Genomic DNA, 20235 nt, shown 5'->3' on the forward strand with positions numbered 1-20235 from the left:
AGATTAAGGTCGGCAGGGTCCCATTCTCCTGAGCTAACAGCCGCAATTTGACAGGTGGCAAAGCCCAATTTCAATTTAAGCTGTTTGATGATAGATTCACAACGACTGTGGTTTACCGGGGTTCTGCCTTGTTCTAATGTTAGCTTTTTAACCATCCCTTGTAGGACCTGATTCTCTTTAATTAGGGCTTGGTTTTCTTTTTCTATTTGTTTAAATGCGGTAGTTTGCTCTGTCAGGAATCTCTCTTTACTTTTGTATTCCTGCAGTGCCTCTTTTATTATTTCCATCTGGCTTTGTGAGTTTATTGCCACCACTTTCCAATTCTCTATCCCTTTTTCCAATTGGGTTAGTTTTTCCTGCAGAGAAATTTTATTTTCTTTACAGGTAGTTAGGCGGAGGTAACTGTTATTACATGCCTCCCATAATAGCCAAATAGCTGCTGCGTCTCGTTTGGCAGCACTAGAAGGTTTGTACATGAGGATGTATTGAGCCAATCTATCCTCTAGGTCTGATATAGTACAGACATCTACAAGGACTTGTTCAGTCCATGGATTATGTCCATATCTTTGGAGGACTTGTTTGAAAGGTGTAATTTCTCTAATGAAAGCGGAGGCTGGAGCTCCCTCCGGTTTCATTCCTCCCTCCATACCTGCTTTACCCTGTTTTTTCTTTAACATTCTAACAAATTTTTAATTTTTCTATCACTCCTGATTTTATTCAGTGCTTAATCTATGCTTTTTCTTCCCTGCTACCTTCTCGGAGGCCAGCAGGTCTGGTTAACCTGTTTCTCCCTGCTACCTTCTCGGAGGCCAGCAGGTCCGGTTAACCTGTTTCTCCCTGCTACCTTCTCGGAGGCCAGCAGGTCTGGTTTAATCTGTTTTTCCTGCTACCTTCTCGGAGGCCAGCAGGTCCCCTGCTACCTTCTCGGAGGCCAGCAGGTCTGGTTTAATCTGTTTTTCCTGCTACCTTCTCGGAGGCCAGCAGGTCCCCTGCTACCTTCTCGGAGGCCAGCAGGTCTGGTTTAATCTGTTTTTCCTGTTACCTTCTCGGAGGCCAACAGGTCCCCTGCTACCTTCTCGGAGGCCAGCAGGTCTGGTTTAATCTGTTTTTCCTGCTACCTTCTCGGAGGCCAGCAGGTCCCCTGCTACCTTCTCGGAGGCCAGCAGGTCTGGTTAACCTAATAGAAATGCCTAGCTCACTAGAGCTGGCGGTGTGCACACCAATATTTACAATAACTGAGGTTTTTTTACCAATATTCCCCCTTTCGCAATTCTCCACCAAAATGTTACACCAAAATGTTGTACCAATAAAAAATAAAAACCAGCAGGATCTTATTAGAGGGGAAAGGCAAAATGCCACATTTATTGTAAATATAATAAAGAAATATAAAACTCACACTGTCCTATCGTTACTTATTCCTTGCTTAACTATATATATATATATATATATATATTCATTCATTCATTCATTCATTCATTCATACCAGTTCTGCATAGGGGTTTATAGTTACCAGCCTAGAGGTTGCTCGTGACAGGGTACTGGCCAGGTAACCTGTACACGAGAGTGGAGCCGAGTCCGTGTCAGATGCGCATCCGATGCTCCTGAAGGGTAGTGGCAGAACTGGAGACTCAAAGTTCTCAGTCCTTAGTATCCATTTTTATAGGAATTTCTTCCTATGCCAGTCCATGGAATTTGCTTTGTCATATTGTTAGTCATGACTGCTCCAGGACGGCTGTCAGGTGCTCATCAGCTTTCTTCATCCTTTGAATTGGTCGGGTGGATCCCAGTCTGCCCTCCGGTGGGGTTCTCTGGTTGTCTCCACCTGGCGTCTTCTTCGGCCAATCGATGTTAAATTCCTAGGCTGGCACTTCCCTGATTATTCAAAACCCACCATTCATTCACATACATTCCTTACTTTAATAAAAAAACGTATTTCTCATTTCACCGAGTATTGTTATTTTATTTGAGACTCCCTGTCTTTTAACATTCCTTCGGTATTGCCTTTCTTCTATTATACAAAGGTGTTATTTATTTGAGACTCCCAGTTTTTTAACATTCCTGATCCAAACTATAGAGGGTGGGGGGTCTCTATGTGACATTTCTATGAGTGCCGCTCCAATTCGCGGTTCTTCATGGGTGTTACAAACAAGCATGTCAATCTCCATCACAAAGTATCCGTTTGCAAAGTGGAGCCAATTGAACATAAAGTGAAGTTAGTTAACAAGCATGTCAATCTCCATCACAAAGTATCTGTTTGCAAAGTAGAGCCAATTGAACATAAAGTGAAGTTAGTTAACAATCATGTCAATCTCCATCACAAAGTATCTGTTTGCAAAGTAGAGCCAATTGAACATAACCATTTGAGAAAGTAACGTTAATTGATTGGTTTACATTTATAAGCGTCAATCTCAATTACAATCAATGAAAAGCGCCAATACAGAGAAAGCAGAGTCAATTAAGCCGTTTAGTTTTACAAGCGTCAATCTTAATAACAAGTGAGAAAGTATCAATTTAGAGAAAGCAAAGCCAATTGAGCGGTTTGCAAGGTACGGTTTGCAAGCTTTAATACAGAATTGTAAATCAATATTGCAGATTTACAATTATGTCAAATAGAAGAATTATAAATGCAGATTTAATAAATATTATGAATCAATATTGCAGGTTTACAATTTCTTATGAACAGAATCACAAATATTGGACTATGCCTACATAGCCAGACTGGGTCAGACCAAAGGTCCATCTAGCCCAGTCTCCTGTCTTCCAACAGTGGCCAATGCCAGGTGTCCCAGAGGGAATGAACAGAACAGGTAATCTCAAGTGATCCATCTCCTGTCACCCATTCCCAGCTTCTGGCAAACAGAGGGTTAGGGACGCCATTCCTGCCCATCCTGGCATCATTCCTGCCCATCCTCAGGTCCATACAATCTGAGCTGAATGTGATTCCCTTTAACTTTAATACATGGATTGACTGCTACTGCTCCCCAAGCCTGCTACTGGAAGGTCGTACATTCATGCATGTGTGTGTGCACACACACACACACACAAAGCCAGTGTAATACATAGGCATAAGACCTAGTAATTGTTAAGTTACTAACACCACATAATTACTGTGTAATAATTACTCTTATTCACTGATAGCATTTTGAGATTCGGCACCACTGTGAGGTAAGTGCACCTAAGGTTTGTAAAGCCTCAAGCCTGTAGGGGAGTACCTGTGTGGTATTGCTCACCCAAAAATTATTAGGCCTCAGGATACACAAAAGAAATGGCACGAGTGAAGGGAGCAGCAGAGGCTGTCCAGAAGGCTTTAGACCTGATGGTCTCCAGGCTAGCAACAGTATGGATTCTCCTGTACGTTTAAGACCTAGTTTTTTGACAAGTACATGTCGCAGGCACAAATAACCCTGAAAGCACAATGATCTTTGGCCCAGAAGCATCACACAGGTATAGCCAAATAAGCCTCATTCCTAATATTTCTGGGGCTAGCAACCCCACACAGAACCTGCTGGCCAGACAGACAACCTAACAATTACTGGGCTCGAGACACCTCACAAACCCTGCCCTGCAGTCATTAGCCTTCGTCACCTTGGAGTTATTAATGCCACAAAGACACCGATGGGCAGGTGTAATGAGGCTTTCCTGGGAAATAAGGACTCACACGTTGAACAAAGATGAAACCGAAGACATCCAAAGATCTTTTTAGCTAAATAAAAGTAATATACTTTTATAGTGGTTGGGAACTGTCACTATCAGATGCACTAATTCAGTGTATTTCACAAGCATCTGTTTTAATCTTCAAGCTACCAACATCACAGAAAGACACTGCCCGGGAAGGAAAACGTTTCATAATCTTTGAAATAGTGGCACAACAGAGCAAACATCAGGCTTTATAACCTTAAAGTTAGCAACACACCACAAGATGGCCCTGTCTACAAAATTCTTATGTCTTTAGGCTAGAAACACCACAAAGGCCTAGTTTCAGCGTAGCAGCCGTGTTAGTCTGTATCCTCAAAAGAAAAGGAGGACTTGTGGCACCTTAGAGACTAACAAATTTATTTGAGCAGAAGCTTTCGTGAGCTACAGCTCACTTCATCAGATGCAAAGGCCTAGTAGCTGTGTGGTTAGTCTCATGACCCAACACATCTTTTCGTGCATAAATTCCTAGAGAGGCTTGAGGCTGACTATGTTGCACAGGCATAAAGTCAAATAATCTTTAGGATTAAATAATAAGGATTGCCGCATGTGATCGTCTGTCGTAATAATAATAGGGGCTAGCTGGCTGAGATAATATCTTTTCTTGGACAAACTTCTGTTGGTGAAAGAGACAAAGCTCCCAGAGAGCAGTGCTTCAGGTCTGGGAAAGGTACTCAGAGTGTCACAGCTAAATGCGAGGTGGAACAGATGGTTAAACATAAAGAATGAACACTCGTTGCAAGAAACCATTCAGAATGACGTGGGCATATCCTGAGACCAACATGGGCACAACAACACTGCAGATAATACTGATAGTTATTAATAATTAAAAGGAATGATACTCTTTGGGTCAGCAATGCCACACTGGTACTGTCCTGCAGGCATCTGGGCGTCATAATCTTTGGGAAAGCAAAAGAACAGATTTCATCCTTCAGATATGAATCCAGCACCACATCATCACTGTATTATACACATATAAAAATGACTACTTAAGCTTGAATCACCCCACACAGAAATGGCATTGGAGGCCTTATATCTGATAGTCTTTGAGTTAACATCACTTTTTACATTTTTTTATTATTATTATTTATTTAATGGGGGGAGGGATAGCTCAGTAGTTTGAGCATTGGCCTGCTATACCCAGGGTTGTGAGTTCAATCCTTGAGGGGCCATTTAGGGATCGGGGGGAAAATTGGGATTGGTCCTGCTTTGAGCAGGGGGTTGGACTAGATGACCTCCTGAGGTCCCTTGAACCCTGAGATTTTATGATTCTATGATTGATTCTTGATTTTTCTGCAGGTCTTTCTAAGGGCTGGTAATCCACGGGTTGGCAATGCAACTGCTCTGTAGATATAAATCTCAATATTCTTTGGACTATCAACACCTCACAGAACCTGCTGTGCAGATGTAAGGCCTAATACAAATTTGGGGCTAACCACCTCAAACAGAAAATACCCTACAGGCATAAATCCTATGTTTTGGGACTAGCAACAGCACATTAATCTTGTATTATTGGCAGGGGACCCGATATATCATGTTCACTGCAGCTCTACCCCTTCCATTTCACCCCAGTTACAGATGTTTTGAGGCCCTCCCTGAGCTTGGGGCCTTGGTACAATTGTTCTCCCTTCCTGCCAACCTATATCAGCCCTGATCATATGTCATGTATTTTCCTGCATTCTGTCATGTACTAGGCTTTGCGTGGAGTACTGCCTCCTAGTGGCTGCTCGCAGACTGACATTAATTGTGTTGGTCATCAGCATAACAGGGATTGTCTGCACAAAGACTGGCGCAAAGACTATTTTCGCTAATAACATAGGCTCTGCCTAGGAAATTTCCTACCTTGTAATCTGTGGCCAAATTGCAGTGCACCAAAGGGCCAGAGAATGGAGCTACACTGATTGACACCAGCTGAGGATCTAGCCCAGGCTGTGCAGCATAAGCCCGTGCCTGACAGTCCTGGTCTAGCCACAGAATGGAGGAACTTTATTGCAGGCACAAAGATTCTTAAGTTTTGGGAGAGTCGTGACATTCAAGCAGTGACAACAGGCTTAAGGCATAGTACAATCTGTGCTGGCAACCAGAGACGGATTAAGGTCTCCCAGGGCCCTAGGCCAGAGCAAGTGGGGGAGCCCCCAGCAAAGGAAACAATGGCTCTGCCCCACCCCTTCCTCCTAAAGTCCCACTCATGGTCCCACCCCATTCTGCTCCTTCTGCCTGAGGCTCCTCCCATGTCCCCGCCCTATTTGCCCCTTCCTCCACAACCCTACCACCTTCTGGCTCCTTTCTACCCCAGCCCCGCTTCATCCCCGAGACCTGAGAAGCTCTCTGCCCCAACCACAGCCTCAGGGCCACCACAGGTAGTGAGAGCTCCTCCAGCCCTGGGGCGACGGTGGGGGCAGATTTTCCAGGGGCCCTAAACTGGCCTGGGCCCCTAGGCATGAGCCATGCGGTAATCCCTCACTGCTGGCAACAACAAACATTTCTTAAAACAACAAAGTCATTGCATTGCAGTGTTATGTCTTAGAAGTATTGGACTTGCAACACTGAAGACATTCCATGCGGTGTTGTTCAAAGATGTAGTCTTGGGCTCACAAGACCATAGAGCCTGGATCGAAGAATTCATATTGATAGGCAATTAAAAACTAAATATACCATCATCATTATTCATAGCTACTAGAGAAATGACTCATGGATTAATTCACCCTTTGGACTCATTTCTTCTGTCTGTTTTATCTTCTTATCGAGTGAACACTTATATTAGCATTTCTGATGGTGCCTAATAATATTTTTGTGTTTCAAAGAAATCTACAAATAATTATATGTTTAACATATTGGTTTAATTTGTCAAATAAGTGTACAATATTTGAGGTCTTATCCAATTTTTATGCATGTGGAGAATGAAAAAACTGATATCAACAAAATGTCAAAATAAATTCTTACAATTTTTGTAGCAACACATTAATGTATTAATATTGGTATTTGTTATGATCTTGCAGTTCTGTGATGTAAGATGGCTCTTCTCGGGAAAGTTTTCTACTATTGTGCATCAAAATATTTCTGTTAGAGGGTCTGATCTTAATCCTATTTAAGTCAGTAGCAAAGCTCCCATAGAATTTAAATAGGGGAGGATTGGATGCCTATCTTGGATGGTGCTAAACTTTTTGTAATGTCCTATTATCTGTTTTTTGTATGATTTGTATATAATGAAATTTAACATGGTGTTTGAACTGTCTTGTCCTAATACTTATAATTTGTGATATTAAAATGGTAAAAAAGAAATTTCCCCTCTCTGGTTTCCCTACATGATCACAATAATGAATAGCTATTAAATGAATACTTAATCACTTCACTCTTTGGACCCAAATCTGCTCTCTGCTCTTAACTCCCTTTCATTTAAGTGTGATCATTTCCAGAATAAGATACAGTGGTTGACTTAAAATATTCCTTTTGGCTGTATCAGTATTATCAGTTTAAGCAGTAGTATCCTAATTAAATTATAATATCCTAATTAAACCATTACTCTCTCTTAAAATGGAAGGAACTTTTCCAGTGTTCCTATTGCACTAGTTCATGTGAGAGGTCTGATATATTTCCCTATGGAACTTACTATCTTAAGATATCATTGAGGCAGGATTAAAAAAGGAAGGGACATTTTATGGGTAAAACAATATCCAGATTTATAATAAAGGTTAAAAAAAATACAAGGAGTATTTGTGGCACCTTCGAGACTAACAAATTTATTTGGGCATAAGCTTTCAGGGACAGATATAAAGCATATTCATTAGAGCAGAAACCAACCTCTAACCAGTGGGTGTTAGGAAGAAACTTTCTACAAACAATTTTGAGAGGAATGGGCAACGAGAGGAAGGTTATCCTGACCCGATAGATATTTTGTGGACGTTCTAGCCAGAATGTAGGTAATGGCCCCTGCTGTGAGTCATCAAAGCATGCAAGAGCATGTGATCAGCTCATATGACACTGGTCTCCATCTTGTGCCTGTACTTTTCCACTAACTGTCCTGGGGGCTTTGTTTGGGACAATGAAGTTCCTCCACACTTCAGAAGCTATAAAAGGGGGAAGTGACATCATCACTTGGCTTCACTCCCCCCACAACTGAACACCTGGAAAGATGGCTAGAGGACAAAGACTTTGACTGCGGAAGTAGCCCCAGGCAGGAAAGGAGGCATTCCAGCCGGTGTGTGGAAGATTGGTGAGCTGTTTGTCCCATCACGGTGAGACACTTCTTGATTCAAATACTGTCTAGATTTTTGAACTTAGAATGTGATTTTGTTTTATTTCTTAGGTAATCTACTTTGATCTGTACCTTATTACTTATAATCACTTCAAATCTGTCTTTCGGTAGTTAATAAACCTGTTTTATGTTTTTTACCTAAAACAGTGTGTTGTTTGAAGTGGAAATGGAAATCTGCTAAGGAACAGGAGGGGCTGGTGCATTGTCCTCTCCATATTGAGGGAGGGTGGATGGGGTAATAACTTACACTGGTCAGGCTTCTGACCAGGGCAGGACAATACAGGTCTGGGATCCTAGACTGGAGAGCAAGAGGGAACTGACTGAAGCCTATTGTTGGTTCATAGCAGCTGGCAAAAGCATTCATGTAACTCAGCTGGGTGTGTCCCTGCCTGTGACTGTTTGTGTCAGTGCAAGACCTGTTGCATTATTACAATATGAAAGGGAGCTCGGGTTGGTAAGACAGAGAGCTTAGCGGTGCCCCAGTTCCAGGTTGCACCCCGGGAACGCCTGCCACATTCATGCCTCAGGGATTAGGGACCCCAGTGCTCATAAAGAAGCAGGATAATCTCTGATGCTGATAGCAACTGGATGCTGATAGAAATGCTTTGGAGGCAGAATGAAAATGTGTTCCTGTTTTATATAGGTCTGAAACATTGGAGTTCTATCTATCTGCCAGTCATCTTTTGTTTTCTTTTTAGATCTTCTACCCTTTCTAATTTTGGGTTGATTTTTTCTTCTTTGAGTAAAACATTTTTTTTTTATTTTATTCAGTTGAAAGGTCAGGAATTATATGCTGATGCAGACGAATTTGGGATTTAGTTTTCACACAGCTGAGTGGGGAAAAACAGTCATGTTTAAAGAGTGCTCACATGTTTTCCCTCAAATCTTCTCTTTTTGAAAACAAGTGCATGATGTTTTGTTTTAAACTTGTACAGAATGTTTTGAGCGAACATTCTTACGTTTTCTGGGCAAAAAAGGATCACCTCTGAAACTTCTTCCTGCAAAATCCCATAAGAACAGAAGAAACATAAGAATGACCATATTGGGTAAGACCAGTGGTCCATCTAGCCCAGTATCCTGTCTTCTGAGAGTGGCCAATACCAAGTGCTTCAGTGGGAATGAACAGTGATCGATCCCGTCACCCATCCCTCTCTCAATGTGACTGATTTTCCATTGCCTTGCAGCTTGTATAGTCTTGTACACCTTTGCATCCTAAGACCCTGATCCAAAGCCCACTGAAGTCAGTAGAAAGATTCCTATTTACTTCAGCAGAGTTTGAATCAGCACCTCGTATGGCACAGTTGTTCGTGACAGCAAAAGATGCTCAGCAGTGCAGAATCAGGCACCTTGGAACTAGAACTGGTAAAAACAGAAATGTAAAACAATTTGATTCAACATTTCAAAGTTTGGGTTTGTAGGTTTCAATACACACTCGTTTTAAATGTTTGGCAAGGTATTTTTCTTTTAGCTGTTTCCATTTTCCCGCTTTCCTCTTTTCTTCAGCCCTCTTCTGAAATTAAAAAGGAAAGACAAAGGGGGTGGTGGGAAGGGGGGAAAAAGAAGAAAACAGGAAACACTCAAATAAAAAATACTGGCAAGCAATACTGAAAAAAATACCATTGAACATTTTGAAAGTGGACACATTTTTCATGAAAATTATTAGTTTAGGAATATAAAATGGCTATTTTTGACTAAAAAAGATTTTCATCTTTAAAAATGTCTGCCACCTCTAATGGCAAACTTTTCTCCACCAAGGATGAGTCGGAGAGAGAGAAAAGTTTCCTACCAAATTCTGCTCACATGAAAACAGTCTTCCTGCAAACAGTAGAGTGATGAGCCAAACTTTGTCAAGCCACATAAGGTCTTTGCCTCCCCACCCCTGCCGCTTTTTGGTTAGTCCACATAATAAATTAAGAAATCTACAGCAGAGGCCAACAAAGAGGGGCTTAATATTTGAGTTCAAAGTGTAGATGCTCCTACTTTTAGGACCTACTCCGACACAGCCAAAGAAAATGGGAGCTTTACCATTGACTTCAATGGGTGCTGGATCTGGTCCCTAATGCAGTAGATCCTGAGTCAATCTCTGGTTTCAGAGTAACAGCCGTGTTAGTCTGTATTCGCAAAAAGAAAAGGAGTACTTGTGGCACCTTAGAGACTAACCAATTTATCTGAGCATAAGCTTTCGTGAGCTACAGCTCACTTCATCGGATGCATACTGTGGAAAGTGTAGAAGATCTTTTATACACACAAAGCATGAAAAAATACCTCCCCCCACCCCACTCTCCTGCTGGCAATAGATTATCTAAAGTGATCACTCTCCTTACAATGTGTATGATAATCAAGTTGGGCCATTTCCAGCACAAATCCAGGTTTTCTCACCCCCCCCACACACACAAACCCACTCTCCTGCTGGTAATAGCTTATCTAAAGTGACCACTCTCCTTACAATGTCGCAAAAAGAAAAGGAGTACTTGTGGCACCTTAGAGACTAACCAATTTATTTGTAATCCATCGTAAGGAGAGTGGTCACTTTAGATAAGCTATTACCAACATGAGAGTGGGTTTGTGTGTGGGGGGGGTGGGGGTGGGATGGGTTGAGAAAACCTGGATTTGTGCTAGAAATGGCCCAACTTGATTATCATACACATTGTAAGGAGAGTGATCACTTTAGATAAGCTATTACCAGCAGGAGAGTGGGGTGGGAGGAGGTATTGTTTCATGGTCTCTGTGTATATAATGTCTTCTGCAGTTTCCACAGTATGAATCCGATGAAGTGAGCTGTAGCTCGCGAAAGCTTATGCTCAAAAAAATTGGTTAGTCTCTAAGGTGCCACAAGTACTCGTTTTCTTTTTGAGTCAATCTCTGTGTATGTCCCATGTCAGATGACTGCAGTATTGCCAACCCCAAACCTTCAAAAAGCATGACACAGGTCCTCCAAACTCATAAGATTAAGGAAGACATACAAATAGTTGGGTTCTTTTTGTTGGCCTTCTGGTTTTTGAGCCTTTGGGGGGCACATAGGTCATGTTTACAAGTTTTTCTTTGTAATCATGAGCACCAGACAATTAATTGTCTTGAAATGAAAGCTGAGATTCACCTGACTCCAGGCGCTGGAGCTTTAAGGAAAGCACCAAATGTCACGAGGTAGGCAATAAATTCATGGCAGTTGGAAAACTGCAAGTTGTCGCACATCCGTGACTACCGAGATGTCAGTAAGTTCTTGTATTTGCTCTTTATTCTTTTTTAAAATGTACCCTGGGCATGAAACTAGAGATTTACATGTTTAGAAGGTGTCAGTCTATTCCTTCTTGAGCTACTGGAACCCAGAAAAAGTTTTGAAAAACAGATCTGGTTTTTATTTTGAATATTTTAATTTTTAAAACCTAAGTAGCAAAAAGGTATGCCAAGAGAATGCCCCGCCTCCTCCTTGTCAGCTCCGCCCCCTCCCATAAAACCTCCTCAGCTGTGCCATTCTTACCCTGTCTATCCATGTAAAGGCCAGGAACAGTACGGCTATGAAACTCTCTGGTGTGTATCTTTTCCGCACTCATGCCAAGCACAGGCAATCTCTGAAAACTGACTGTGTAAAAATGTCACCTGCCTACACCACAGACCTGCTTCCTGTCTGCATTACAGTCACGTCTTCTATCTTCAGTGACAAAAATCAGTTTTTACTGCTGATTATTTCTGTTAGCTCTGGAGAACTGACATTGAGGAGAGAGAAGGAGCTGGACACTTTCCAATATTATCCATCACCAGTAAAATTGTATCTTCAGGTCCAATCGATTACATCAGTGCAAACCGACTGAAGGTGCTGTGACTGGAGAGGTGTCACTGAGGGCCCAGTTTGGCTAGTGAAGATGATGCATGAGGTGGACAATGCCCCATTTGACTCTCAGAGAGCAGGCAAAGTTTTCAAAAAACTCCCAGGTTAGCAGTGAGATATGATCTGAGCATACTTGGTGCAGATATTAGTAAGAGACAATAAACACTGAGAGCCATGATGCCATTTTTACTAAGTGACTTTTCAAAGAGCTCACTACATCTTAAGGTGAACATGATGCGAGTGACAGGTGTCTGACGGACAGCTCTGGAGACTGAAGACTGCTCTCAATCACCCACATCAGCCACACTGTGGGCAGCTACAATAAAGAGTTACACGCCAGCCAGTTCCAACTCATGTGCCTCAATGCTGACCTAGAAGCAACATCTCCAGGGGATGACAGGAGCATTCAGTCTCTGCGGCCTAGTCACTCTTTGCTTTCTCTGCTGAAGTTGCCAGCAAGGTACCAATAAGCACTAATTGCAATGGTGGAATCTGTGATGTGGGCAGAGGTGGTCAAATATTTTTCATCAAAATTATTTTTCATGAAATATTCGGCTTTCAACTAAATGGATTTTTTTTTCTCATCTGAAACCTGAATTCCTGAGAGTCCAAATATTTTTGGATTTGATTTGAAAACTAAAATACTTCAATTCTGAAATGCTGCCAGGGTACCTCATGAGTAGCTCCAATAACTCGTGCTCCAATTCTCCTTGATGAGCCCCATTCCCCAGCCAGACTTTACCTCCCATGATGCACTGGGGCCATGAATCTGTAATGGTACTCCTCCTCCCCTCACCAAGAAGGGAGACCATAGTGCATCCTGGAACATGTCGCCCAACCAGGGAGTGCGGCCTGGAGAGAAAAGTGGGAGCAAGAGGCTCTTGAACTACAACTCCCATGAGGCACTGCAACAGCATTTCCAAGTCAAAACATTTCGGTGTACAGCCAGAATATGACACATGATGATTTTTCAATGAAAATTTGAAATTTTCAGTGGGAAAACAAATTCCCAACCAGCTCTAGATGTGGCCACCTTTTATGCTAGAATATGCAGTGAGGCACCCAATTCATTGCACAAAGGCCATCAATCAGATTTAAGATAAATCACAATTTCTGATCACTGTCAGCCGAGCTTTCACCCTGATGTCTTGAGTGGAAAAGAAGCGAAACTCATTCCCAGGAGTTACTCTGTCCTCCCTCTTCAGCCTCTTGGGTGGTTTATTTTCCGAGAAAAGTCACTCAAAAGCTATAGCTGGGTTTGATTTTAGTGTTCCCATTTAGCATCCTGCCCTGCAGGATGTGCAGCTCTGAGCATCTGCGTTTCCTTTTGAATTTTGAATGTGTATTTAAAGCCGTCTGTTCCTGGGCTGCCCTGTTTTATAGCTTCATACAACTAGGAGATTAGGAGGTTTGGGGTTTGAGGAGGTCTCCTTTGTGGTTCCAGAGTTCCCAGTGCAATATAAATGTTACTGCATGATCAGAACATGAATTGTTCCCCAGCTCAGAGAATCATAGAACTGGAAGGGACCTCGAGAGGCCATCAAGTCCAGTCACCATGTTTTACGGGACTCTGATCTTTACATACTTATGCCCCAACACCAGCTACTCACTGGGCCAAGACCAGGTGGCCTCAGTGTTCTACTCGGTGGCGATCCCCATGCTGAACCCCCGATCTACAGCCTGAGGAACAAGGAGGTGAAGGATGCACTGGGGAGATCACTGGGGAGGGGAAGTGGTTTCAAGATGAATGCATTTTCTTGTCATTTTAATAACCAATAACAAACCTATTCATCTCCTCTCTTTATTGTTTCGGAAAATGTGGTTGAGGTGGCTGCTCTCTCTGGCACTTGCTCTTTCCATAGGTGATGTAAATAATAACCACATCTCGTAGAAATGCTCACTTAAAGCTTGGCATGAAATCACTGACCTTAAAATAGTTTTAGAGACCCATATCTGCTCACTTTAACAGTCTCTAAGGCTCTCCAATTCAACGGTGATGTGCCCTGTATGAGAATGTAGATAGGTAGACAGAGAGGCAGAGAGAGAGTTTCAGAAGTACATGTCACAGAACGATCATTTTGTAAGCATGAGAGAAGAAACGTTTGTACTTTACATTCCTGTATCAGCCAAGCCATACAGCAGGATGGCATAGAGTAAATGAACTTAATGTGCTTTAAAAGAAGGAAAACAATGTACAGCTACATAGACCATTAGTGTAATAACCACACAACAAACACTGAGCTCAGCAGCCCCTGGCTTCTTTTTCCCCAAACGTATATTGCTATTATAGTGTTGCATTGTTATTGCGACATTAAACCCAGGCTGTAACTACTACGAATGTCTCCTTTGAACATCAGGAAAGAGCCACTTGTTGATGGAAAGATCATGGATGAAAGTTCAAATCAGAGAATTTTGCCTTTATTCAGAGGCCCATCATGAATATGTGAACCAAATACAAAGAGGCTAGTTCTCGTGAGACCATGAAAATTAATTATATCCGCCACTTACGCCCCCGTCCATTACAGGTGCCTGTATTGCTTTAGACTGTGCTAGAATGGAATCATCTTCGGCCAGGTCTACACTCCCACTTTTGTCAGTAAAACTTATGTCACTTAGGGGTGTGAGAGAAACACCACCCTGAGCGACATAAGTTACACCATCAGAAGCGCCGGTGTGGACAGCATTAGTAGGAGCATTGCCAGCAGATCGAGGCAAGTGATTATTTCCCTCTATTCGGCACTGGCAAGGCCATATCTGGAGTATTGCATCCAGTTTGGGGCCCCCCACTACAGAAGGGATGTATTGGGGAGAGTCCAGCGGAGGGCAACAAAAATGATTAGGGGGCAGGGGCACATTACTTAGGAGGAGAGGCTGAGGGAAGTGGGGTTATTTAGTCTGCAGGAGAGAAGAGTGAGAAGGGATTTGATAGCAACCTTCAACTACCTGAAGTGAGGTCCCAAAGAGGACGGAGCTCGGCTGTTCTCAGTGGTGGCAGATGACAGAACAAGGAGCAGTGGTGTCAAGTTGCGGGAGGTCTTGGTTGGATATTAGGAAACACTATTTCACTAGGAGGGTGGTGAAGCACTGGAATGGGTTACCTAGGGAGGTGGTGGAATCTCCATCCTTAGAGGTTTTGAAGGCCCAGCTTGACAAAGCCCTGGCTGGGATGATTTAGTTGGGGTTGGTCCTGATTTTAGCAGGGGGTTGGACTAGATGACCTCCTGAGGTCTCTTCCAACCCTAATCTTCTACGATTCTATGTTGGTAGCAGAAGCTCTCCCACCGACACAACTACTGTCACTTATGGACGTGGTTTTATTCGGCCAACAGGAGAGCTTTCTCACATCAGCACAGAGCAGCTACATGAGTGATCATACAGCGGCACACCTGCATTAGTACATCTGTGCTGCTGTAAGCTCTCTAGTGTAGACATGACCTTGGCCATTGAGAGCACAGGGATGCTGGTACAATAACTGACCAGAACTGTACAGAGACAAGGTGGAGGAGGTAATAGCTGTTCTTGGACCAACTTTTGTTGGTGACAGAGACAAGTTTTTGAGCTGAGAGAGAGCTCTTCTTCAGGTCTGGGAAACTAACTCAGAATATCACAGGTAAATACAAGGTGGAACAGATTGTTTAGTGTAAGTATTTCTGGTTTTTTTTAAAGAATCTGATTGGTTTTTTTAGTGTCCTAAAAACCTAAGGCTGGTCTGTGATCATCTTGTTTATTCTCAAGCCTCCCCAGGAGAGTGGGTGTAGGGCTTGGGGGGATATTAGGGGGAAGATAGGGTTCCAAGTGGCCCTCCCTAAATGTTTGTTGAATCACTTGGTGGTGGCAGCGTTTACCTAATCAAGGTACAAGGGAGAATTTGTGCCTTGGGGAAGTTTTAACCTAAGCTGGTAAAAAGAAGCTTTGGGGGTCTTTCATGCGGGTCCCCACATCTGTACCCTAGAGTTCAGAGTGGGGAGGGAACCCTGACAGCTACTTAAGTTATTGTGCTCCGACACTTCCCTCAATCAACTCCTTCTCTATAACTATGGCAGCTCCGTGGAAATCATCTCCATCCTCGTTATCCTCATCTCCTACATTTTCATCGTCATCTCTGTCCTGAGGTTCTTGCTCAGTGAATCTCTTGATTAACCTGGTAAAGAGTCTCTTGATTAACCTTGGTAAAGAGTCACCAGTGAGGAACAGCAGAACAACAAGGGGACTGGCTAAGCCAGTGAGATATAATGTCCTATATCAACAGACGTGGGTACATATCAGATGTAAGGGATAATTAAGTTGTCACGGGATAGGAGGAAAGATCCTTTCATGGATTGAGAACTGGTTAAAAGACAGGGAACAAAGGGTAGGAATAAATGGTAAATTTTCAGAATGGAGAGGGGTAACTAATGGTGTTCCCCAAGGGTCAGTCCGAGGACCAATCCTATTCAACTTATTCATAAATGATCTGGAGAAAGGCGTAAACAGTGACATGGCAAAGTTTGCAGATGATACCAAACAGCTCAAGATAGTTAAGACCAAAGCAGACTGTGAAGAACTTCAAAAAGATCTCACAAAACTTGGGCAAGAAAATGGCAAATGAAATGTAATGTGGAGAAATGTAAAGTAATGCACATTTGAAAAAATAACCCCAACTAGGCATAAAATATGATGGGGACTAATTTAGCTACAGCTGATCAGGAAAAAAGATCTTGGAGTCATCATGGATAGTTCTCTGAAAACGTCCACACAGTGTGCAGCGGCAGTCAAAAAAGCAAACAGTAAGTTAGGAATCATTAAAAAAGGGATAGAGAATAAGATGGAGAATATCTTATTGGCCTTATATCAATCCATGGTACGCCCACATCTTGAATACTGTGTACATATGTGGTCCCCTCATCTCAAAAAAGATACACTGGCATTAGAAAAGGTTCAGAGAAGGGCAACTAAAAGGGTTTGGAACGGGTCCATTGTGAGGAGAGATTAAAGGGGCTAGGACTTTTCAGCTAGGAAAAGAGGAGACTAAGGGGAGATATGATAGAGGTATATGATTTCATGAGTGGTGTGGAGAAAGTGAATAAGGGAAAGTTATTTACTTGTTCCCATAACATAAGAACTAGGGGCCACCAAATGAAATTAATGGGCAGCAGGTTTAAAAGAAATAAAAGGAAGTTCTTCTTCACACAGCGCACAGTCAACCTGTGGAACTCCTTGCCTGAGGAGGTTGTGAAGGCGAGAACTATAACAGGGTTTAAAAGAGAACTGGATAAATTCATGGAGGTTAAATCCATTAATGGCTATTAGCCAGGATGGGTACAGAATTGTGTCCCAAGCCTCTGTTTGTCAGAGGGTAGAGATGGATGGCAGGAGAGTGATCACTTGATCATTACCTCTTAGGTTCACTCCCTCTGGGGCACCTGGCATTGGCCACTGTTGGTAGACAGGATACTGGGCTGGATGGACCTTTGGTCTCATTCAGTATGGCCATTCTTAATGTTCTTATGTTCTTATAATGGGACATGCATGTTCTTTGGTTGGGTTATTAAATTTGACCCGATGTGTATTTATGTAAAGATTTAGGGTCACAGGATAGCAGATTCTTTTGGGTAGGAAAGGAATCATTTCATCCATTTCTCCCTGATCCATGGAGGGCAGATGGTCTGCTGGTCTTGGACTCAACAGACCTGGGTTCATCCTTCTGCTCTGTCACAAAGTGGACAAATCACTTAAATTGCCCCATAGGTCAGTCCCGCCTTTACAGTGATATTAAGTTTAAAAAAGTCTCTCTCCTCATTCTGATGTGTGGTGGTCTGCTCCGCAGAATTGAAGCAGTGAGATAATTGCTGAGCAAAGCGGGTGGGGGATAAAGAGTAAGGATTTTAAGAAAGACAGTTTTGGGGAAAGGGAATGGCTGAAGGTTTTGAGGCTGAGACAAGGTGCCTTTCCCCTTTGCATCACCAGTTCCAATCCAGGGAGGAGGTCAAGATCCATGAGCCCAGAAAGATGATGGGTCTTGAAATGGGACACGGTTGTTTTCAGTTTTCGGTCACAGATCTTTTTTTCCCATACCCTGTTCAGTGAATGGAACCAACATTCCATGTACGGAAACAGCACCACAGGGAGAGCCAAGGACGTTATCTCAGCAGCAGAGCAGATGCTGAGATCCATTTTGAGTGGCTGCACCTCTTTCCACAGCTTTTTCATTCTTCTAGAAACGGACAGAACATGAGAAAGACGAGTGTTTATTTACCTGTAACTTTATTGTAAAATATTATGGTTGCTCCCAGAAAGACTGAAAGAAGGAAATGAAACGAGTTCTGGAAATAAATAAATGTGTGGTGATATATACCGTTTGTGGTGGATTTGAATAAATTAATAAAGAAGGATGATAGGGAGGAAATGGTGTTCATCTGGCTTATTCAAACCTTTCACTGCATGCAGGCAACAGTCCTCTATCCTCAGAGAAACTGGAACATTTGTAACTGATTTCTGAGTGTATTAAGCTTAGCCTGAGAGCTTTGTTTTATTTTGCTTTGTTCTGTCTGTTATTACTTAAAAATACTTAAATCCTACTTTTTATGCTTAATAAAATCACTTTTGTTTATTTATAAACTCAGTGTAAGTAATTGTTATCTGGGGGGTGGGGGTGGGGGGGCAAACAGCTGTACATATCTCTCTTGCAGTGATATAGAGGGCAAGCACTTATCACTTTATGCTGTATAAGCTTTATACAGAGTAAAACAGATTTATTTGGGGTTTCGACCCCATTGGGAGCTGGGTATCTGTGTACTGGAGACAGGTGTCCTGTTGAGCTGGTTTCAGTCTAGATCTGCAGTTTTGGGGGCGTGACCCAGAGCCTAGGTCTGTGCTGCAGCTGGCGAGTGTGTCTGACGCAACAAGACAGGGTTCTGGAGGCCCAGGCTGGAAGGGAAAATGGGCTCAGACGTAATTTCAGCACATGAGTTGACAGTTCCAAGGAGGGTCTCTGTGACCGAACCCACCACACTATGGACTTGGGTTTCCTGCACTTCCTTTGATGCTTCCCGTGTTTAGTCCACTGATCTCAGTTGGGGCCTGGAGACCTTGTTGGAATACAAACAAATTAATAATAATAACAATATAATAATGAACCAAACTACCACGGGCTCACTGAAATTATTTTGTACTGGGCTGGGAATTGAATTCACCTGTTTCCACTCCCCACCACTAAACCAGTACTGAAGGAAACAGATTCAAGAATTGGTTAGCAGTTTATTCATTGCTTTCCTCAGGGCGTCCTTCACCTCCATGTTCCTCAGGCTGTAGATGAGGGGGTTCAACATGGGGATCACCAGCGTGTAAAACACTGAGGCCACTTTGTCTGTATCCATGGAATAGCCGGAGGAGGGACGTAAATACATGAAGAGGAGGATGCCATAAAACAGGACCACAGCGGTCAAGTGGAAACTGCAGGTGGAGAAGGCTTTGTGTCGGCCTTCGGAAGAGCGGATCTGCAGGATGGTGGAGGTGATATAGACATAGGAGAGGAGGACAGTCACAAAGCTGGTCATTATAATGCAGCATGTGAAAGTAAACATCACATTCTCAGTGATGAGGGTGTCAGAACAGGAGAGCGCCAACAGTGGGGGGATGTCACAGAAGAAATGATTGATGATGTTAGAGCTGCAGAATGACAGTCGAAATGTAAAACACGTGTTTATCATTGAATCCACCACCCCCACAGCGTACACCCCAGCCACCAGCTGTTTACAAAGCTGCCTGGACATGATGACCGTATAGAGCAGAGGGTTACAGATGGCCACATAACGGTCATACGCCATCACAGCCAGCAAGAGGCACTCAGCATCTCCAAAAACGATAGAGAGATACATTTGCACAGTGCAGGCAGTGTAAGAAATGTTTTTCCTCTCGGCTAAGAAATTCAGCAGCATCTTAGGGGAAATTGTTGAGGAAAGGCAGAGGTCACAGAAAGACAAATTCCTGAGGAAAAAGTACATGGGGGTGTGGAGTCGGGGGTAATTTGTGATTAATAAGATCATCCCCCCATTCCCCAGCAGGGTGATACCATAAATCAGTAGGAACACTATAAACAGGGGAACCTGCAGCTCCGGATGATCTGTCAGTCCTGAGAGAATGAACTCGGTCACCTCCGAGTGATTTCCCTTTTCCATCACCTCTGAACAGAGATCAGGCTGCTACAGCAATGCGGCAGGTGGATGGTGTGGAAAATCTGTCCCGTCTCTGTAATGAAGTAAGTGAAGATAAATGGAGACCAGTTTCTCAATGGACATCAGTACCCGCTCAGGGAAGGGCTTAGTTCACAGATCCAGATGTTCACAGCTGATCATTCCAGGTGTTCAATAAAATGCACATGCTGTGCAAATACAATGACAGGCAGGTTAATTGTGCCCCCCACACAAACACTCCTGTTCACTAATCCAAACAGAAAACAGTGATTTGTGACTCTGCTGTGAGA

The 20235-nt window shown here is 42.9% G+C and overlaps 1 protein-coding gene across 1 annotated transcript; it reads right to left on the minus strand.

Annotated features, from left to right (window-relative positions):
- Window positions 1–18991: 18991 nt before the first annotated feature.
- Window positions 18992–19930, minus strand: LOC141989876 (olfactory receptor 5AR1-like). Its single transcript, XM_074956797.1, has one exon. It carries the CDS (start codon window positions 19928–19930, stop codon window positions 18992–18994), a length of 939 nt encoding a protein of 312 aa, XP_074812898.1.
- Between the last annotated feature and the right edge of the window lie 305 nt (window positions 19931–20235).

This window comes from Natator depressus, chromosome 6 (genome assembly GCF_965152275.1).
Source record: "Natator depressus isolate rNatDep1 chromosome 6, rNatDep2.hap1, whole genome shotgun sequence".
In the NCBI taxonomy this organism is placed as follows: Eukaryota; Metazoa; Chordata; order Testudines; family Cheloniidae; genus Natator; species Natator depressus.

Excerpts from the sequence above, each read along its gene's own strand:
- LOC141989876 (XM_074956797.1), bottom strand. The coding sequence starts at position 19,930 with ATGGAAAAGGGAAATCACTCGGAGGTGACCGAGTTCATTCTCTCAGGA.